The 18,513-nt window shown below is 40.3% G+C and overlaps 1 protein-coding gene across 3 annotated transcripts in view; it reads left to right on the top strand.

The window, feature by feature from the left end:
* The window catches only part of FKTN (fukutin), a 38,932-nt gene extending 21,399 nt beyond the window's left edge, over positions 1-17,533 (top strand). For all 3 annotated transcript variants that reach the window (XM_045579945.1, XM_045579944.1, XM_045579943.1), the window contains 3 exons: positions 3,187-3,320; positions 4,725-4,852; positions 13,237-17,533. In XM_045579945.1, coding sequence (XP_045435901.1) covers positions 3,187-3,320; positions 4,725-4,852; positions 13,237-13,450 — 476 coding nt within the window. In that variant the 3' untranslated portion in view covers positions 13,451-17,533. The remainder of the gene's footprint in view (positions 1-3,186; positions 3,321-4,724; positions 4,853-13,236) is intronic.
* Positions 17,534-18,513: the final 980 nt, after the last annotated feature.

The following is an 18,513-nucleotide window of genomic DNA, read 5'->3' as shown; positions in this document are numbered from 1 at the left end:
CATGAGTTGACCGACAACAACCGTAATCAAAGAGTCACAATTTGCAGTTCGCTCCTCTCTCGTCAAAACCGTTTGCCGTTTTTAGAGCAAATTGTTACCGTAGATGAAGAATGGGTGCTGTATGTTAATTTGAAAAGGCGGCCTCAATGGTTGGACAAAAATGAGGCTCTGCAGCCCACGCCAAAACCTGACTTGCATGCGAAAAAAGTGATGTTGTGTGTTTGGTGGAATTTTAAAGGAATTCTTCATTATGAACTTTTACCATCTAACCAAACCATTACAAGTGCAGTGTATAGTGCCCAATTGGAAAGGTTAGCCCAAGCTTTAAGAGAAAAAGAACCCACGCTGATTAATCGGAAGGGCGTAATTCTTCACCACGATAACGCACGACCGCATACTGCAAGAATCACTGCTGAAAAACTGCGCCAGTTGGAATGGGAAGTTCTCCCTCAACCTGCATATTCTCCTGATATTGCCCCTTCCGATTACCATTTGTTTCGTTCTTTGCAAAACTTTCTTCTTGGAAAAAAATTTAATAATGAAGAATGCCTCAAAAATGCATTGACCGAATTTTTTGCATCAAAATCACAAGAATTTTACAACAGAGGGATTAAAATGCTTCCTGAGCATTGGGCACAAGTAGTAGAAAACAACGGCAACTATATTGTTGATTAAATTTTGTTGAATTGTTTAAATAAATTCGATTTAAAAAAGTATTAGAAAACGACACTAATTATTACTAGACCTAATATTTAAGAGCCTTCCATTTTTAATAGTTTATTATTCTTTGACAAATGTGAATTGTAGATTTTTCTCAAACTACAATTTTATCCAGGTAGGATCAAGCCTAAATGGGCAGTCAGACATCCCTCTCACAATCCAGGACTCCTGGCTCCCAACTGCTCACCTGCCTGCCTTCCTGATTGCCCCTAACCGCTTCTGCCTGCCAGCCTGATCACCCCCTAACCACTCCCCTGCTAGCCTGATTGATGCCTAACTGCTCCCCTGCCAGCCTGTTTGCCCCTAACTACCCTCCCCTGCCAGCCTGGTCACCACTAACTGCCCTCCCCTGCAGGCTTAATTGCCCCCCAACTGCCCTATCTTGCAGGCCTGGTCCATCCCAACTGCCCTCCCCTGCTGGCCATCTTATGATGGCCATCTTGTGTCCACATGGGAACAATCATCTTTGACCACATGGGGCAGCCATTTTGTGTATTGGAGTGATGGTCAATTTGCATATTATTCTTATTGGGTTGGATTAGATATGATAGAGGCTTGGTACAGGGGTGGGGGCCAGCTGGTTTGCCCTGAAGGGTGTCCGGATTAGGGTGGGATTCCCTTGGGGCATGGAGTGGCCTGGGCAAGGAGCCTGTGGTGGTTTGCAGGCCAGCCATGCCTCCTAGCAACCCAAGCAGAGGCCCTTGTATCTGGCATTTATTTATTTTCTATAATTGAAACTCTGTAGCCTTGAGTGGAGCCAAGCCTCCTGCTCGCTCTGTGCCACAGCCATGTTTTGGGGGGGATTTATTTATCTTATATCATTTAAACTTTGTAGCCTGGAGTGGAAGCCTCAGCCGCTCTGTGCCACAGCCATGTTTTGGGGGGGATTTATTTATCTTATATCATTTAAACTTTGTAGCCTGGAGTGGAAGCCTCAGCTGGCAAGGGCAGGCAGAAAGCGTGGCTTCCTCCATTACCAGGAAACTCAAGCCTCCCTCCTACTCTCCGTGGCCGCAGCAATCTTGGTTGAGTTTATTTGCATATTTGCTCCTGATTGGCTTGTGGACGTGGCTTATGGGGGTAGCAAGGGTATGATCAATTTGCAAATTACTCTTTTATTAGATAGGACTAGAGGCCCCGTGCACTGGTGGTGTCCCTCAGTCTGGCCTGAGCCCTCTTGCAATCCGGGACTTCTCAGGGGTTGTCAGAGTGCTGGTTTTGGCCTGATCCAGGGCCTGGCCTGCAGGGATTGGGCCAAAACAGGCATCCGACATCCCCCGAGGGATGCAGTGGTGCACAAAGCAGCAGGTGGCTGGGGAGGAGGCTGAGCTTGAGCTTGAGCCAGGCGTCACTCTGCTCTTGTTCATCCCAGCCCCACTGTGCCTGCCGCCACTGCCGCTTGGTAGCGCTGCCACAGAGGTGGGAGAGACTCGCACTGCCGCAGCTGTGCTTGCCAGCCATGATTCTGGCGTCTGGCACCAGTCAGTCAGCTGAGCAGCACTCCCGCTGTGGAGCACACTGACCACTGGGGGGGTAGCTCCTGCATTGAGTGTCTGCCCCCTGGTGGTCAGTGCGTGTGATAGCTATCAGTATTTCAGTTGCTTAGACTTTTTTATATATAGGTATGCATAACACATGGACACAGACAATAGAGTGGTGAAGGCCTGGGAAGTGCGGGTACAGAGTGGAAGGAATCAATGGGGAAAAAAACAACACACAAAGGGGGCATCTGCAATACTTTCAACAATAAAGATAAATTTTAAATACATTATGAAAATTTGTGAGGATGCTTAGTGCTCAGACTAGTAAAAAGAAAGAAGGGAAGGAGAAAGGAAGGGAAGGAAGATTGATTCGTCAGCAGGTGGGTCCGATAACCACATATTTGATCTTAGGATCTAATTTTTCTTTTTAATATATTTTATTTATTCTTTTTACAGAGAGGAAGGGAGAGAGATAGAGAGTTAGAAACATCGATGAGAGAGAAACATTGATCAGCTGCCTCCAGCACAACCCCCACCCCGGAAGTGCCTGCAACCAAGGTACATGCCCGTGACTGGAATCGAACCTGGGATCCTTGAGTTTGCAGGCCAGAGCTCTATCCACTGAGCCAAACCGATCAGGCAGGATCTAATTTTTAAAAATAATTTTAGTAAGCCCTGGCCACTGTGACTCAGCTGGTGGAGTGTTGTCCCATGGACCAATAGGTCACCTGGTTCAATGACCAGTTAGGGCAGTAGTGGGTGTGCAGGCGGTAGATAATCAATGTTTCTCTTTCTCTCCTTTCATCTCTCTCTCTGTAAAATCAACCAGAACATTTTTAATAAATAATTTTAGTGAAGCACTATAAGTCTACTCCTATGAAATAAAATCCACTGGTACAAAGATCATTATAATAATGACTGATTTTTTTCTAAACTCAGTTTTTTGTTTTGTTTTCTTATTTTTCTTATTTTTCTTTATTTTTAGGATGGTATCGGCAGTGCAGTATTATTCCTTATAGTAAAGATGTTGACCTAGGAATTTTTATACAAGATTATCGATCTAATATTATTTCAGCATTTCAGGATGCAGGACTTCCACTCAAACACAAATTCGGGAAGGTCAGTAATAAAAGTCTGCTTTACTTCGTAAATAACATGTCTCAAAAGTAAAACTTGAATTAACTCAGAAATGATTAAGACCGTTGCATGTGTTGTTTTGTCACTCTGTTTTTGCCAGTGTGAGTCACAGAAGCTTGTGACTTGTGACTTCTACATTTTAAGGAAAACGAGAAAATCTGGCTTTCTGTTAACAATGATCAGGAGAGAAAGACCTTGTACTCTTGCAGATGAATTTATTCCCGTTATATTTGGCAACAATATGATATATAGTTAATACAGTATGTAATAATTAATATAAGAAGTCCATCTACCCTATTAAAATTATATTGTCTCTCATGAGTAACTTAGTTTTATGTTCACTTTGGCATCATATCATTATCAACATGAAACATTTCATTGCTTGCTAAGGGTTAGAAATACAGACTCATTTCAAACAGTGCTTGAACTTCTTGTTTATTTCATCTGCCCTAGGTCACAGCAATTTTCTCAGGTCAGCTGGGAAAAGGTCATTGCAGCTTAGATGAAATCTCCTTTTAGACAATTTGATTCCTATGCCCTAAGCCTATGATCCCTTGCAATCACCTTCCTATTAAGTTTCTTATTTCCAGAAGGGTAATGTCCAGGAAATAAAATAGAAGTATGTTTAGTCACTGGAAAATTACTTTCCTTATCATAAACATTCTAGTTTATTAAGAAAATTTAATACAATGTTTCCTGTGGTTAAAGTCGAAGCAATAGAACTCTAGTCATTTAGCAAACATTTACTCAACCCTCACTCTATGCCTGACACTGTGGTCGGCACCTGGGACATAAGATGAATAAGGTATAGTCCACTAAGTGGGAGAAAAAATTGCATAAATAATTATGTTATTGATTCTGTAATAGAGGCACAAGTCCAGTAGGAACATAATTATTTGTAGGATAAATTTCTTAGGAAAATACTCTCAAAATTCTTTGTACCTTTACTTTTATCTATGTTTTTCATGTACATATGGTATGTATATGGATTTCTGTAATAGAACAAGTACTTATTGGTTGATTGTAATTAAAAACTTCTTTCCTTATAGTTGATTATTTAAGGGAGTGATTATCTGTGGTTCTTTTCTTTCTTTAGTCAGAAAGGGGCTCAGGAACAGAGCGGAAATTCTGCAGAGAGATAATTTAGCTACTGTTAAGTCATTACCCTGAGTTGTCATCAGTTGTAAGAAGCAGCATTATTTTATATGCTTTTAAAAAAGAAATGAAATGATACTGTGCTACTGATGCATCCCCAATTCAGTGGTACTCCAATTTGAAAACACATGTGTCTTTAAATCCATACTCTATATAAAACATTATCTTTTTAATTAAAAAGATATATATTTCCTTTGTTTCAGTCTGTGAAGATTTTCATCTTCCCTTTAGGTAGAAGACAGCTTGGAACTATCTTTCCAGGGAAAAGATGATGTAAAACTTGACATTTTTTTCTTCTATGAAGAGACTGACCATATGTGGAATGGAGGCACTCAGGCCAAAACAGGAAAAAAATTTAAGTATGATTCAGATAAGTACTTATAAAGGGGGCTATAGAAATATTCAGAGGTTGGGGGTGGGGGAGACTCTGTCAAGGCTCCATTATTAGGTAATACTCTCTCAGCTTGCCCTTAGAGCCCAGGTATGTTTGCAATGTGAGAACCATCTATCAGGACATCTGTGGGAGGAAGTATGCCTGGGTTTGTCAGTCCAGAGAGTCATTATGATTAGAATGTTATCTGAAAGATAAAACCAAAACAAGGAACACAAAAACTAGACCCGGAGCCTGAGCCCAAACACGGATTGACCTTTAAAACTGTAAGGTTGGGAATGGGTAAAGGTCAGTGAGGCGATCATTGTGAAGTGAAGGGGAAGTGAGGAAATTGGGATTGAATGAGGCCTTGAGTGCTGGGCAAGCTCTGATCTGTGCGCTTAACAGAGGCTGAGGGCTAATCCTTGAAAGATGCCCATTGGGCGTAACAGCTACCATATTTTGTCAAATGTAAGATGATACACATTGTAAGATGCACTATTATTTTATGTGCTACTAAGAAAGGAAAAACTGCCAGTTACAATCATAAGACACATGAGTCACAGATGGAAGAATTTGGGGGGAGGGATCTCAGAACTGAAGGAATGTAGTATATTAGTTTGGCATTTTAAATATTTTTAATGCTGCTATGGTAAAAGTCCTTGATGAGAGAAAACAGAAATAACTTTAGAGTAACTGTGCTCTCCTTTGTAATGCAGTTGGCCTGTTCTCAGTTCTGAGAGAGAATGAATGGGAAGGAGAACCTAGAGCTGGGGTTTTGGGGTCAGGCCTACCTGGAAAACCTCAACGACAACTAACATGTGACCTTTAGCTTTTCTGAACATAAATCTTATCATCTATTAAATGTGGGTAGTGCTACTGTGAGTCAGGCACTATTATGAACATTTCACATGTATTAACACAGCTAATGCTAAACATCCTTAAGAGGTAGATATTCTATGAAGGATATAGCAAGTAAGTAAAGGATCAGACCCCAGCCTGTCTCTAGAATTCATACTTTTAACCACTATTTCCCACTGCCTCTCCAACACACTTGACAATTGGAAGCACTTAGTGTAGTTCTTAATACTTATTAAGTAAATAGTGGTTATCAGTGCTGTTATCCTAAGTAATAAAGAGCTAACATGCTAATATGAGGCTGGACTGCGGAACAACTATCCAGACAACAAAGCCCGGGCTGCAAGGGCCGAGGCAGCCAGGGCTGCAAAGGCCTACTCTTACATGAATTTCGTGCATCAGGACTCTAGTTATTTATCTTTTTTTATTATTATTAAATTATTATCTGTGTACATGTGCCCCCCCCCATACATACCCTTCTTCCCCAGAGTTTTGTGTCCATTGGTTGTACTTATATGCATGTATACAAGTCCTTCTGTTATCTCCTCCAGATCTCCCTACCCTCCCCGCTGTAATTCGACAGTCAACTTGTTGCTTTACTGTCTCTATATCTATCTTTTGGTTCATCAGTCTATAATGTTCTTTATTATCCAAATGAGTGAGGTCATGTGGTGATTCTCTTTCATTGACTGGCTTATTTCACTCAGCATGATGTTCTCCAATTCCATCCAGGTTGCTGCAAATGATGAGAATTCCTTCTTTTTTATGGCAGCATAGTATTCCATTGTGTAGATGTACCATCGTTTTTTGATCCAATCGTCTGCTGACGGGCACCTAGGCTGTTTCCAAATCCTAGCTATTGTAGATTGTGCTGCTATGAACATAGGGGTGCATATATCCTTTCTGATTGGTGTTTCTAGTTTCTTGGGATATAATCCTAGAAGTGGGATTACGGGGTCAAATGGGAGTTCCATTTTCAGTTTTTTGAGGAAGCTCCATACTGTTCTCCACAGTGGTTGCACCAGTCTGCATTCCCATTAGCAGTGCACTAGAGTTCCTTTTTCTCCGCAACCTTGCCAACACTTGTCATTTGTTGATTTGTTCATGTTGGCCATTCTGACAGGTGTGAGATGGTACTGCATTGTTGTTTTGATTTGCATCTCTCGGATAATTAGTGACTTTGAGCATGTTTTCATGTGCCTCTTGGCCTTCCTTCTGTCTTCTTTTGAAAATATTCTATTTAGGTCCATTGTCCATTTTTTTATTGGATCATTCATCTTCCTTTTATTTAGTTGTATAAGCTGTCTGTAGATGTTGGAGATTAAACCTTTATCAGTGGTAACATTTGCAAATATGTTCTCCCATGCTGTGGGCTTTCTTATTGTTTTGTTGATGGTTTCTTTTGCTGTAAAAAAGCTTTTTATTTTGATGTAGTCCCATTTGTTTATTTTCTCTTTAGTTTCCATTGCCCTAGGGGCAGTATCAGTGAAGAAGTTCTTTTGGCATAGTCTGAGATTTTGCTGCCTGTGGATGCCTCTAGTATTTTTATGGTATCCCGTCTTATGTTTAAGTCCTGTATTCATTTTGAGTTTATTTTTGTATATGGTGTAAGTTGGTGATAGGCCTCTAGTTATTTAATATTATTAATACTGTAATTACTAATCTGATTAATATCATGACTGTCATGATATTAATTAGTGGCATAAATTTACCTCACCAATAAGCTGAGATTATGACTTCGATCACTGAGTGTGTGGAGCCATTGGGCACAGTGGGGAATGTTCTGTAACAGAGAAAGGGAATCCACACTCGTCCTGGTTTCTTTTGTGCACTGTGGCATACCCTCCTGGAATTGCTGGGTTCTTTTTGAAGGCAAGGAGCCTTCATGTGAAATTTATGTTGGTCCGGAGGTTTGAGGTAATACAAACCTTTTTCCTCAAAGTTATAAAGCATTTCCAAGTTGACACTGACCTCAGAGTATATTCTTAAAACTTTTTATATATTTCTAGAGGCCTAGTGCACGAAATTCGTGCACAGGTGGGATCCCTAGGTGTGGACGGTGATCAGGGCTGATCAGGTTCCCCGCCTCCCCACCTCCTCCTTCCCTTGCCGCCCACATCCACCACCACTCACCCCCAGTTCCCTGTCCCAGCCCAAGGCCTGGCCCCAATTGGGTGATTGGGGGCTGATGGCCAGGGAGAGGGGCCAACCACCACCAAGGTGAGCGGGCAGTGGGCCAATTGGGGCCTGCTGGCTGTGGGGAGGGATGGATGGAGAGACCCAAGAAGTTGGACACCAGACCCAAGGAGGGAGCCAACCCTAGGGCTCCCTGGGAAAGGGGCCATTTCTGCCACCACCCACCCCTGATTCCCCACTCCAGCTTGAGGGCCCAGACTCGATGGGGCAATCAGGGCCTGAGGCCAGGGGGAGAGGCCAGGCGATTGGCCAGCAGGCCCCATTGGCGATTGGGGCCTGCAGACTGGGAGCAGCTCCTGCATTGAGCATCTGCCCCCTGGTGGTCAGTGTGCATCATAGTAACTGATCATTTCATTGTAACATTTACTCAGGCTTTTATATCTTCTATAATAATAAAAGTGTAATATGCTAATTAGACCGGACAGGCAAATGACCTGGACAAAGCCACCGTGGCAGGGGCCAAGGCAGATGCAGTTAGGGGCAATGAGGCAGGCATGCAGAGGTGATTAGGGGCAATCAGGCAGGCAGGCAGGCAGAGGCAGTTAGGGGTGATCAGGCAGGCAGGCAGAGTGGTTAGGGGTGATCAGGCAAGTACGTGAGTGGTTAGGGGCAATCAGGAAGGTGAGTGGTTAGGGGAGTTTATGCAGAGGCAGTTAGGGGCCAGCAGTCCTGGATTGTGAGAGGGTGCAGGGTAGGCTGAAGTCCCCCTCCCTTGCACGAATTTCGTGCACTGGGCCTCTAGTATATAGATAAAAACTTATTTGCTTTTTGACAAATACATTCATGCTGAGTAAGTTCTGATGATAAATTAACGAATATATAATTGACACTCTCATGGCTAGGTGAAAGGGGGAAGGAGGGTTGACATTTAGCCACAGTTTGTTTATTTAGAATGTGATAAAGATGCCAAATTTCATGTATAATCTGGAGGCTTTAAAAAAAATCTATAAGAAAGTATAGCATAGAAATTAAAGACATGGTGGCAGCCCATTTGCTTTTGAATCCCAGCTCTACATTTGACTAGCTGGATATATTTCCTTGGGAAAGTTATTTAACTCCTCTGTACCTAAGTTTCCTCGAGTGTGAAATGGTAATAATAATAGAAACTGCTACATAGAGTGGTTTTGAAAATTAAGTGAGTTGATAGACAAAAGGGTTTTAAGAGAATAATCACGTCCTGAATGTTAAGTAATTATTAGCTGCTATTAATATTACTAGGGGCCCGGTGCACAAAGATTAATGCACAGGCTGGTGAGTCCCTCAGCCCAACCTGCACCCTTTCCAATCTGGGATCCCTCAGGGTATCCCTCTCCAATCTGGGAATTTCTGTCTGTCCATCTGTGCAGTCATATGAGCAAATTGTCTGAGACTCCAACCCAGTTTGGTTTGTTGTTCACAGAATAATAGAGGCTTTTTTTTTTTTCCCCCCTTTGCTTCATTGGTGATTTCCTATACATTTTAGGATATCTTTCCTTTAATTTTTCCTAGATACTCTGATTTTACTTGTGTCTCTCACCTTTGCTTTCCCTCCATCCCTCACCCGCAACAGTAACTTGCTCCAGACTCACTTTGCACTAGTGTCTAGGAGCTCCATCTGCCACCAGAACTACGATTCCCAGCATTCCTAGTTCTCCCCATGCCCTGGGCTTCCACTTCAGGTCCTGGGGCTGCCATCAGAAGTACTATTCCCAAAATTCCTGGTCCTTCCCACATTCTTGGTTTTCCCTTCCTGCTATGTGGCCGTCCCAGGACCTCCTGTTCTGCCAAGTCCTCCAAGCCGCCAGCTCTCCCTCTCTGCTCTTCGTCTGGCAGCTTGGGGAGCCAACTTCCCCAATCCTCTCCACTCTCAGCATGGTGCCTGTGTATGCAAATTAACCACCATCTATGTGTGTTAATTTGCATACTCACTCCTGATTGGCTGGTGAGTGTAGCAGAGGTACGGTCAATTTACATGTTTGTCTTTTATTATATAGGATTACATAGGACTAGTAGTGGTGGTGGTGGTGGTAAAGAAAACTATTCCTTTTCTTAGTCTTATGAGAAATTTAGAGATTAAATTGCCAAATCTATTCTTAGAGAACTCATATGATAATATCACCTTTTTCTAAGAAAAATAATTTCTAGAGCCAGTATAATAATCCTGTTATTCATAAATTTCCTTCTAAGGCTTGCATGTCTTCTCACTGACATGATCTGAAACCCATAAATCTCAAAAGAACTGTTCATTTCTAAGCACTCATTTCGTTCATTCTGCTGTAACTGCTCTTTATGGTGGCAGTGTTTGGGAAGTGTGAAGTGTTCTGATGATTTCACAGAAGAAATGAGCAGTGGTAGAGCTGTCTGGACAGATGGTGTGAGTCCCAGATTTTCTATCATGTTACTGTGACCTTAAAAGGCAGAGAAAAGAACGGGATGGCTGTGTAGAGTAGTTTCTTTGGAAGATTCCCCCAGCCATATGCCATTTTCATTCTTTGCAGCACTATTTGCTTTAAAGAACTACAGTATTTTCTAGATAGGGGGCAGGGAAAAACCTTTAGAGCTAATCTAAGGGTCTTTATAATATTCTACTATTTTTTCAACAAAGTTAATTCTGAGAAAAGCTTAATATCATAGAATGTTTACCATTTTTAAAAGATTGGAGAGAAACTCAGGAAGGAATAAAAATTTTCCCTTTTCAAAACTTTACTTTTTGCCTTCAGAATTACGTTTTTGGCTCAAGATTTAATAATAATTATAATATTAACAGCATCAATAAAGATATTGTTACCACAGTATCTGCTATATTGTCTGCTTTACATTATCTCTATAGGTTATATGTTCTCACTCCCAGTAGATATGAGGAAGCTGAATCTCAGAGGAGAGAAGTAACTCACTCAAGGTCTTCTTGCCATAATGGCAGAGCCAAGATTTAACTCCAGACCTAAAACCTAAATTCTTCTCTGAAATTTTGGCGTTTTTATATTTATTTTTGTTCTTCAGAGTCCCAGTCACCAGTAAACAGTAATGAAGTAATAATTATGCCTCGAGGATTCGAAATTTATCTTCTATTATTTACTATATGCATGCTTTATTGTACCTGCTTTTTCCCCCTTATTTACATATAATTAAATGCACCCATTTTAAGTTTTGACAAACGCATGTACATATGTAACTACTACAATAATCAAGATAAAGAACATTTTTTAAAAGGAATACTACAGTTAAGTGAGCACAGATAAAAATATCCTAAATGAAACACGAATACAATTTTATACTATGTGTATATTAGTATAATTCTCAACATTAAAGGATTAAAAAATTAAAGGGAGAAAAAAAAAACTATGTGATTGTTTAAGTAGATGATATTTAAACCTTTGATAAATTTCCTGATTAAAAATAAAAGGAAGGATTTTTAGTATCCTTGGAATAAAAGGGATCTTGAATTCATTTAATCTGGTTAAGAAAATATACCAAAAACTTAGAGTGCGCAGTCATACTTAGTGATAAAACTTTAGAAGTTTTTCTATTAAAATTAGAAAAGAATATAAGAATGCATGCTGTCCCTACTTCTATTAAGCTAGAGGGTTTAAGGCACTGAAATAACACAAGAAAAAGAAGTTAAGAGTTAAAAGAAGAGACAAAATTGGTAAAGAGAATAAACCATTTGTGTTGTTTCACAGGAAATTCTTATTTAACCCATTGTACGCCATAAGCGTCTGTAGACGCAAGCGGCGGAACTTCCCCACATGCCACGCACATCTATTAAAAAAAAAAAAAAAAAATGTTTTCCCTAAGTGGCAGCCCTGACCAACTTTAAAATCATTTCTCGTGGGAATTTTCAGCTGAAAATATTCAAGAATACCCAGATTGTAATATATTTATTTTTGTAATAATCGTTACAAATTGATTTTTTAATTAAATTCAAAATATCGTGGCATGTGGGGATGGTTTCCATTTTAGACACGTGGTTAATAAAATGGCTCTGCTGCTCCAGCTTTAGAGATTAATGTAAACTTATGTTAAAAAAGGTCAGATTCAATTGTAATTGATGTCTCTAATTCAGTCTTGCTAACTAATAATAATAAAATGTGTTTTCTTTAACAATTATGTGTATAGGTTGTACAATTAAACTGATAAATTACTTTATCTAACCACTAATAAGTAGTTTTACAGATTTTAAGGATGTCTGTGAGGGGGGAAATGGTCTACTCCAACAAACTACTCTTTTATAAAAAATAAAATAACAATGATATGAGATAGAAAATGAATGGAAGGAGTATGTTACCTTTGTAAAGTTTGTGGTATTCTTATTCACCCTGTCTGCCTATGGTTTTTCTTTCTGTCACCGTTTTGGTGAGACTGTAGAGATTAATATTTAAGAGAGAAGTTTCTTGGCCTATCTAACTAGGTAGACCATGATTTACGCCTCATTTCGACTTTAGTGTGTCAACCTGATAGGATGGGACAGGTGGATGGACATTCTGCTGATCAGCATCAGGGGGAGGCTGGTGATGGAGGGATGTGTCTGATGACAAAATAAGCAGCTCTATGATCCTGAGTGTGCCGAGTATATGTAGGACCAGCAGATGGTGGGGCCCCGCTATGTCTTCCTCCTCAGCTCTGAGATTCGCTGTGGCCGTCCTTTCTCAGAAGCCAGCTGGGGCTGTCGAAACTGCCAGCACCCATGGTTTGGGTGGAAGGAACTTGTTGCTTTCTTTAGAACTTGTTCAGCCTCTCGTTTTCGTGCATGGCTTTATGTTCGTTCTTCTGGTAATAAAGATGATGTTCAAAAGCAGAATATGTGAGAACTGACCTTTCCCTGGAGAATGTCCCAGTTAGATCTCATTTCCACCATATGATTATACTTTGACATCTGGCTTTTTTCCCTGCTCCTCTTTTTTTTTTCTTCTTTTCTTTTTTTTTTTTTTTTTTTCTTTAATCCTGTGATATTTCAGATTTCTGTGATGTGCTATGGTGACTTCAAGTCTCATTGCTGAAAGGTCTTCCCAGGTTGTGAAGAGAGGAAACATTTTCCAGAAAACAACAGAGAATAGATGGTTACAGTTAACTGGTTAGCCCTGGGCCTGTTACCCATCTGTGGAACCCAGGGATAGGGTCAGCCCGCCTGAGTCCCTGGGACTGGGGACAGAGGAGGGAAATGAGGATGCTGTTAACATTAGAAGGGAAAAGAGATGCTGGACAGTCAAAAACATCTATCCCCAAAGGTATTTAGTGAGAGAGCACTGTCCTTCAGCAACAGTTATTAACAGCTGGTTCCTCAGCCAAAATGTCCAATGTGGAGTCCTAAGCCCTCTCCCCATTGCCTCTGTTTTGCCACAGATACCTGTTTCCCAGGTTTACACTGTGCTGGACTGAGTTTGTAGACATGAAGGTCCACGTGCCCTGCGAAACCATCGAGTACATTGAAGCCAACTATGGGAAGACCTGGCAGATTCCCGTGAAGACGTGGGACTGGAAGCGCTCACCCCCGAACGTGCAGCCCAACGGCGTCTGGCCAGTTTCTGAGTGGGATGAGGTTATCCAGTTATACTGAGACAGTGGGTTGAAACGGTAGAATTCCTCTCCTGAAAACCAGGCGGAAAACTGTTTTAAAAGATACATATCTATTTGTCAAGCATAAGTGGGAGCCAAAGAAAAACAAGTTTGAAAACTCAGAAAGAGTTCTAAGTCCTAGGCCATTTAATTCTCTCATTTTAGCATTTATTGAGGCGTCTTCGCGTGCCAGGTACAGGGCTCAGTTACCGGGGAGATTAGAGATGAGTGAGACAGAGGCCTGCCTTTCCCTCCCTTTGCTAAGCACCCCACTTTTCCTTTGAGGGAAACACCCTCACTCCTTGAAGAGCTCTAAGTGCTTTCAAATGTTGGATAATGTTTGGACTGCAAGATGGGCTTGCCCTGCGAGGTTAAGGAAGAAGCTAAAAAGAGTGACCTTGCTCTCAACACTTAAGCTTGTGTATCAGTGCAGCTTTTAAGGTTGTGGTTTCTGAGTTAATATTCAAGTGATCAGATTTTAGGTGGCATCAAGACAATAGGCCAGCACATTCATTTGATAAGCATCCTGCTTTGGAATTGATTTAAAGCATAAGGCAGCATCCAATGAGAGGAGAGCGCATTTCTAGCCTTGTCAAAGATCCCTGCATTTCCGTACATTTTCCATTTTCATGTTTGAAGTGAGGGGAAAGCCTCTGTGTGCGTAATGCTTGCATCTCTAGCCATCCTGAGAATGTTCACTGACTTCTGATAGCACTTGTTGACAAAGCGTGCAAGTGGGACCATGCTAGCGGACACGATGTTGAAAGGGTTGTCTTTTTACAAAATTTACTTTCCTTCTTTCATTCTAAACCATCTGTTGGGTAAAAACATGAGCTAATCATGGACATTTAACATTTTCTGATGTATAGTACTTGCACTCCCAATTTTAACACTAAAATATTCATAGAAATACCTCGTGTTTTAAATGTTCTCTTCAGTGTACTTGTTAATTAATTATAGCTCCACAGTTTTCACATATGGCTATAAACTGATTAAATGGTATATAAGCCTGCCCCTTTCCTCTCTCTTCCAAAACTACACCAGGTCTCCAAAATGAGGATAAGTGGAAAACCTTGTAACTGTTTCCCCGTCCCAGATCACAGTGTTCGCAAAGTCTGTATCAGGTTTAGTGGTTCTGTCTGTTGAACATCAGTGGAGTAAGAGCTCAGACTTCCCTACCTGACCAAATACCTCTCACTCTGAACTCCTTTTCCTGCATGGGCTGGGATGACTCTGCCTGAGTCACTTTGATTACATATTCTAAGTGAGAAGTAAAGGAATGTGTAGGCACAATAAACACCTTTACTTATCTTTCTTTTTGGTCCAGGAAGGGAAGCTAAATGTTAGGGAAGTCAGAGGGAGTGATGCCTTTCCCCAGACTGCAGGCCAGGCTGGAAACCTGAAATGTGACGCTCACGTGGCGGAGTATGCCCATTCCCCCAAACAAGTCAGCATTCAAGTGAAAACCACCTTTCTCTTGAATCTTACAAGCAGAGGGGGCCTCATGCCTCATTCATTCTAACTCAATTATTTTGTAGCTAAATTGGAAATAACTCCATTATTTTGTAGCTAAATCAGAAATGAGTGATTTGATCAAGAAACAACTGAAGCTCAAACCCAAGAGCCATGACTTCCAGCCCGTGCCTGTTTCATTGCTCACAGCACAGCATGTCTAACCCAGCTCGAGATGCTCAACAAAGAACTCATCCCCAACTGGATGACAATTCAGGGTGTTTCTGCCATTCCCCATTTACTATCTTTCTGATTTGATAGAGCACCCAAGGTGACAAAGAGGTCAAGAAGGACTGTTTCTTGTCCAAAATTCTTAGATTATCTTATACCTTTACTGAAAAATGGTTTAGCTTCAAAAGGTGAAAGAAATAGTTTATTGGGTACATCAGCCTCTGGTCAGGATGCTTTTCACATCCAGGAGTACCTACTTGGAAGCTCAAGAGGTGTCCAGTTGCCACCCACTGCTTCCCAGGAAGCATTACCATCAGTCTGCTAAGTGCCAGTATCTGAAGCCTCTCCCCGTCCTCTTTATTGCTATTCTTTTATTGATATGACTATTTGAAACCAGACTGTGCATTCTTTTTATGCTTTGTGACCCCAAACCATTGTTTCTAGTCTTACAGGACTACAAATGGCAGCACAGTGAGGTGTGGACAGCAGGTGTTACAGGAAAGCAGAGGCTTAAAGATCGGGGACCAGAACAGTATCTGGGAAACACACTTGGGATGAATTCCCACGCTGGCCTGAAACCACCCAATATCACAAGCTTAAGGCTGCAAATGTTCCTTTGCCTCCCCCTATTTTCACCTGGGAAATGAACAGGTCTTTTCTCCTCAATGTTATAAACCCCAGGGGAAATTTCCTCTCAAAACCTACTCAGAGAAAGTGCCACATTCCCACCTTCTAACCCATAATCGTCCTTTGAAATGGCTCTAGTTTCTGACCCACCAAATGCCTTTCTCTGAAGAAATTTCCCGCAGCTATTTCTTTTTCCTTTTCCTTTGTCGTTAAGACCTGGGCTAAGTCTCCTCTGACATCTCACTAAGAGAAGGCAATATGTTGGCCTAAAAAGACAACACGCTTTTAATTTACACCTGAGTTTGGATCCCTGCTTCATCACATGAGACCTAGGGCAAAGGACCTCTCAGCTTTAATTTTCACGTGAGTGAATTAGAGAAATGATGTGTATTTGTAAGGAACGAATGAAATATAAAGTGCTTAGCATAAGGCCTAGGATTAAGTAAGTTCTCAAGAAATTTTTCATTTTGTACTTCCAAGTCCTTTTCTAATTATTCTTCAAAAGGGGTAAAAGAAACTGGGTCAGGACACAATTCTTACTGAGAAGGTTGCATAACTCAATTTGCTTTAGGAAACAAGTTTTTCATCAAGGTATTAAAGAACAAATTGTATGGTTTGTGAATTCAGAGACTTTACCAAGTTGCCTCTTTTTCTAAAACGAACTTTGTATTTTTATTTTATTGGTCAAGCTGTTGTCTCCTAAGATCTTCTTATACTATCTCATATGCTACCTAGTTCTTTAGTTTCAAGCAATCCACTCTCTGTACCTTTCTATTATAGATTTGGTGCCTGCTCTACCCTGGACTTCTTTGTGTGTGGTTTTGTTGTTGTTGTTGGGTTGTTGTTTTTGTTTGTTTGTTTTTTCAGTATTCCACCTTTTCCTACAGGTAACACGTCACCTCCTTGTTAGTAAATCTCTGCCCAGCCAAAATCAGATATAAGTTGTGATTTGGAGAAGGAAAGGATTTAGAATACTTAGTTTTGTTTAGTTGTCTATTCTGATGAATAAATGATTATATCATATTAATAAAAGATCATTGAAAGTACCCATGTCCATCTTCTTTCCCCTAGTTTGTGCTTCTATCTCAACTAGGAAAGAATCAACAGGGTATATGATGCTATTTTAAGCTGCTCCCCATCAGAGAGAAATTCTCATTATAGTTCATAAGTCAGACAGACCAGTTTAGTGGTGATAGCTTTTGTACAGGAACCATTGCTAAAGTAGGCAAGCATAAATTTTCCAATGAGAAATCCCTGCTTCTATATTCTCAGAACTTCCAGCCAAGAATGCCCCTCTTGCCACCTCCCACCCCAACTCAGTGCAGAGATTATGTGAGAACACATTAGCCAGCCAAGCAGCTATATACTGTGAGTAGCTCCCACAAGGAGGTTAAAAGGGAGAATTAAGAGAATTAAAAGTACTGTATTTCTATAAAACAATTATTCTGTCTCGTGTACCATATTTAAAAAGTTACAAGATTTTGTAGCCTTCTGATGACTCAGTGTGAGGAGTGTTTCATGTGCCCATTAAATAAAAATCAAATGTAGCTCTTTGTCCCTTCTACTGTATAATCAGAAAAATATGTATGTGAATTTTCTAAACAAAGTGATATTTTAAACATGAGTAAATTTTAGTGTATGCTTACCAGTTTACTTCAGGTACAAATAATTTGTGGTACTACTGAAAATACCTTTACTATTACTCCTTTGATCAAAATTTATAATATATAATCCAGTTTGTGATGATGAATAAAATTTTTCTAATTTCTTGAAATAGTTTGTGTTTATTTTTGAAGTTTACAGTAGAAATAACAGATAATAACATTTATAAGCAATCTGGTAAAACATATACAATATCTGTATACGAAAATGATGATGAAAGAAATCAAAGAAGACCTAAATAAATAGAGATACATACCATGTTCATGGACTGGGAAACTCAAAATAGGTTTAATGTCACTTCTATACGTTTAATGCATTTCCTATAAAAATCTCAGCAATGTTTTTAGTAGGCATAGGCAAGCTTATTGCAAAATGTATGTGGAAAGGTACAGAGTCTAGAACAGCTCAAGCAATCTTGACAAAGAAGAACAAAGTAGCAGAAAGATTTGGAATTGGAAGACTTAAGTTTGTCCTTACATTTCAGTAGATGTCTCATCTGACCTTATAAGGTAGGTATTTTATCCTTTATGTTGCATACCAAGAAGCTGTAATTTAGAGGTAACACAAATCTTAAAAATGAAATTGAAAAATGAGTAAAAGACAAAAAAGGACATTTCACTGGAGAGGGTATACAGATGACAAGCACATTAAAAAGATGTTCAGCGCCATTAATCAAATCAGTCCTGAGAAGGAAGGACAAAGCGGGAGGCATCACTCTTCCTGTATATAACAAAGCTACAGTAATCAAACCAATGTGGTGCTGGCATTAAAAACAGACACATAGACCAATGGAGCAGAATTGAGAGCCTGAAAACAAACCCGTTCATATATGGTCAACTAATATTTGACAAAGGAGCCAAAAATATTTATTAGAGAAATGGCAGTCTCTTCTATAAATGGAGCTTGGGAAATTTAATATTTGTGTACAGAAGAATGAAACTAAAACCTTGCCTTACACCACTTACCCAAATTAACTAAAAGTGGAATAAAAAATTAAATATGAGACCTTAAAACCATAACACTCCTGGAAGAAAACAGGAATTTGGGGAAATTTAGATTCACTGAGACTGATCTCAGATCCCTAAAATTGCA

This window comes from Pipistrellus kuhlii, unplaced genomic scaffold, assembly GCF_014108245.1.
Source record: "Pipistrellus kuhlii isolate mPipKuh1 unplaced genomic scaffold, mPipKuh1.p scaffold_m20_p_12, whole genome shotgun sequence".
Taxonomy (NCBI): domain Eukaryota; kingdom Metazoa; phylum Chordata; class Mammalia; order Chiroptera; family Vespertilionidae; genus Pipistrellus; species Pipistrellus kuhlii.
The sequence above is the reverse complement of the archived record's forward strand: the minus strand, read 5'-3'. Positions and strand labels throughout refer to the sequence as shown.